The sequence below is a fragment of the Temnothorax curvispinosus genome, unplaced genomic scaffold, assembly GCF_003070985.1.
Source record: "Temnothorax curvispinosus isolate PA1 unplaced genomic scaffold, ASM307098v1 QBEX01017126.1, whole genome shotgun sequence".
Taxonomy (NCBI): Eukaryota; Metazoa; Arthropoda; class Insecta; order Hymenoptera; family Formicidae; genus Temnothorax; species Temnothorax curvispinosus.
In genome coordinates this window covers 1-1,614 of record NW_020226906.1, presented here as the reverse complement: position 1 = coordinate 1,614, position 1,614 = coordinate 1, and the positions used below count along the sequence as shown (strand labels likewise).

The 1,614-nt window shown below is 36.4% G+C and overlaps 1 protein-coding gene across 1 annotated transcript; it reads right to left on the bottom strand.

Moving 5' to 3' along the window:
- Positions 1-22: 22 nt before the first annotated feature.
- Positions 23-1,611, bottom strand: LOC112467282 (ADP-ribosylation factor-like protein 4D; the record flags this gene model as incomplete). The annotated part of the gene is made up of 2 exons (XM_025035828.1): positions 23-777; positions 1,575-1,611. Coding segments are annotated over 2 exons (342 nt in total), but the record flags the coding sequence as incomplete, so codon positions are not given.
- Positions 1,612-1,614: the final 3 nt, after the last annotated feature.

Sequence of the window (1,614 nt, the reverse complement as noted above, 5' to 3'; positions counted from 1 at the left end):
TAGGATATCTCACAATCACGGGATATCCTTTTGACGACAGATTTTTTTTTAGACCTTGGATGGTTTTTTTACTTTTATAAGATTTTTTTTACAGTGTGTACTTCACGTCTCTTCTGAGTCACTAATTAATTTTTGTCAAGAAATCCAATATTTAAAAAAATTTTTGCCAAAAAATCCAATATTTAAAAAAATGTACGTTTATTCAGATTTTTATGCAATCTCTCGTAGCATGTGATATAACTTTAGAAAGACACGACGTTCGTGACGACGCGGAAATGACTAAACGCAATCGCGCGCGCTATGGTCATTTGGACCAACTGTTACCGAACGTAATCGAGTGTACACACAAGAACAAGTGTGTAATGTGCTGCGTCATATTATGCAAAAAGAATTCGGGGGAAAAATGCGTTAAATAAATACGCGTCAAAAATAAATGCCCACAAAATTGAGAGATATAATTAGAAAACAAAAATTAAGTAAACAAGTACTTTTTGATTAAAAAGACGTTCAGTCCAGACTTTAAAATATAATTTATGGTAAGTTTTATAATATTAGTTGTACCAGGTAAATCTTGTTTGTTGGCGAGAATCAAGATCGGCACACCCGCATTGTCCGGACTCCTCGCTGTCCTGGTAAGCTCCATTTTCGCTTCTTCGAGCCGCTCAATGTCGCAGGAGTCAACAACGAAAATTATACCGTCGGTGCATCTCGTGTAAGATTTCCACAGCGGCCGTAGCTTCTCCTGCCCACCGACGTCCCATACAAGGAAATTGACACCTGTGTTAAAAAAAGAAAAATACTGCGTTTCAACGAGAAAAAAAATACCGTAATGCAAACGCCCAAAAGCAGTGTCCGCGACTTGTTGCATTTATAATCCAACTTTTGTATATTCCATTCAATCATTAAGATCCGAGCGATTTTTATATTCTTGACAAGTATTTTTCAATCTCCGCTCAAGCTCATAATAGTGATGACATATGCGTAGAATTAGATAAGCAATATTCGAATAAAAATTAAATAGTATAGAAGAGAGGAGAAGTAGGAGAGACCCAACTTATGGAAGCTCAACTGGTGAAAAGCAAAAAGGAGGAGTAAAAAAAAAGGGGTAAAATAAGCGAAAAGACTGTATCGAAACTTGTAATATACAGCATTCTAAAAGTGCCGGATGTCCTTTTTATTTCTCGGCTAATTTAAAGTCGATTTTTATTCTTATCGAAAATGTCGAGAGAAACCATCGTTTATTGCAACTTTCTCATTTTTTATATATCTCTTTAACTAAGAGACTCGTATTAAAATTTTATTGAGGTCAATTCTATCTGAAATTAACTGAAGCGAATAATTGCTGTCTGCTTGGCTCTTCAAAATTTAATTTGCAAAAAGCTCATTCTCTTCGATCGCGTGTAACTCGAGAAACATCGATACCACGACAATTCCGCTGAAAGAAAAATCAAAGATCATCTAGATTAGTCAAATAGACTGCCATTAAAAGGGCAAAGACCCGGTAGTTTCGGAGTACATAGCGTATTAGAGAGACACATACGGTTGAAAGGGATGGAAAATTATGGGGGACGTACCTTTAGCTTTCCCGATGCCGCCGCGAATTCTCTCGCAATT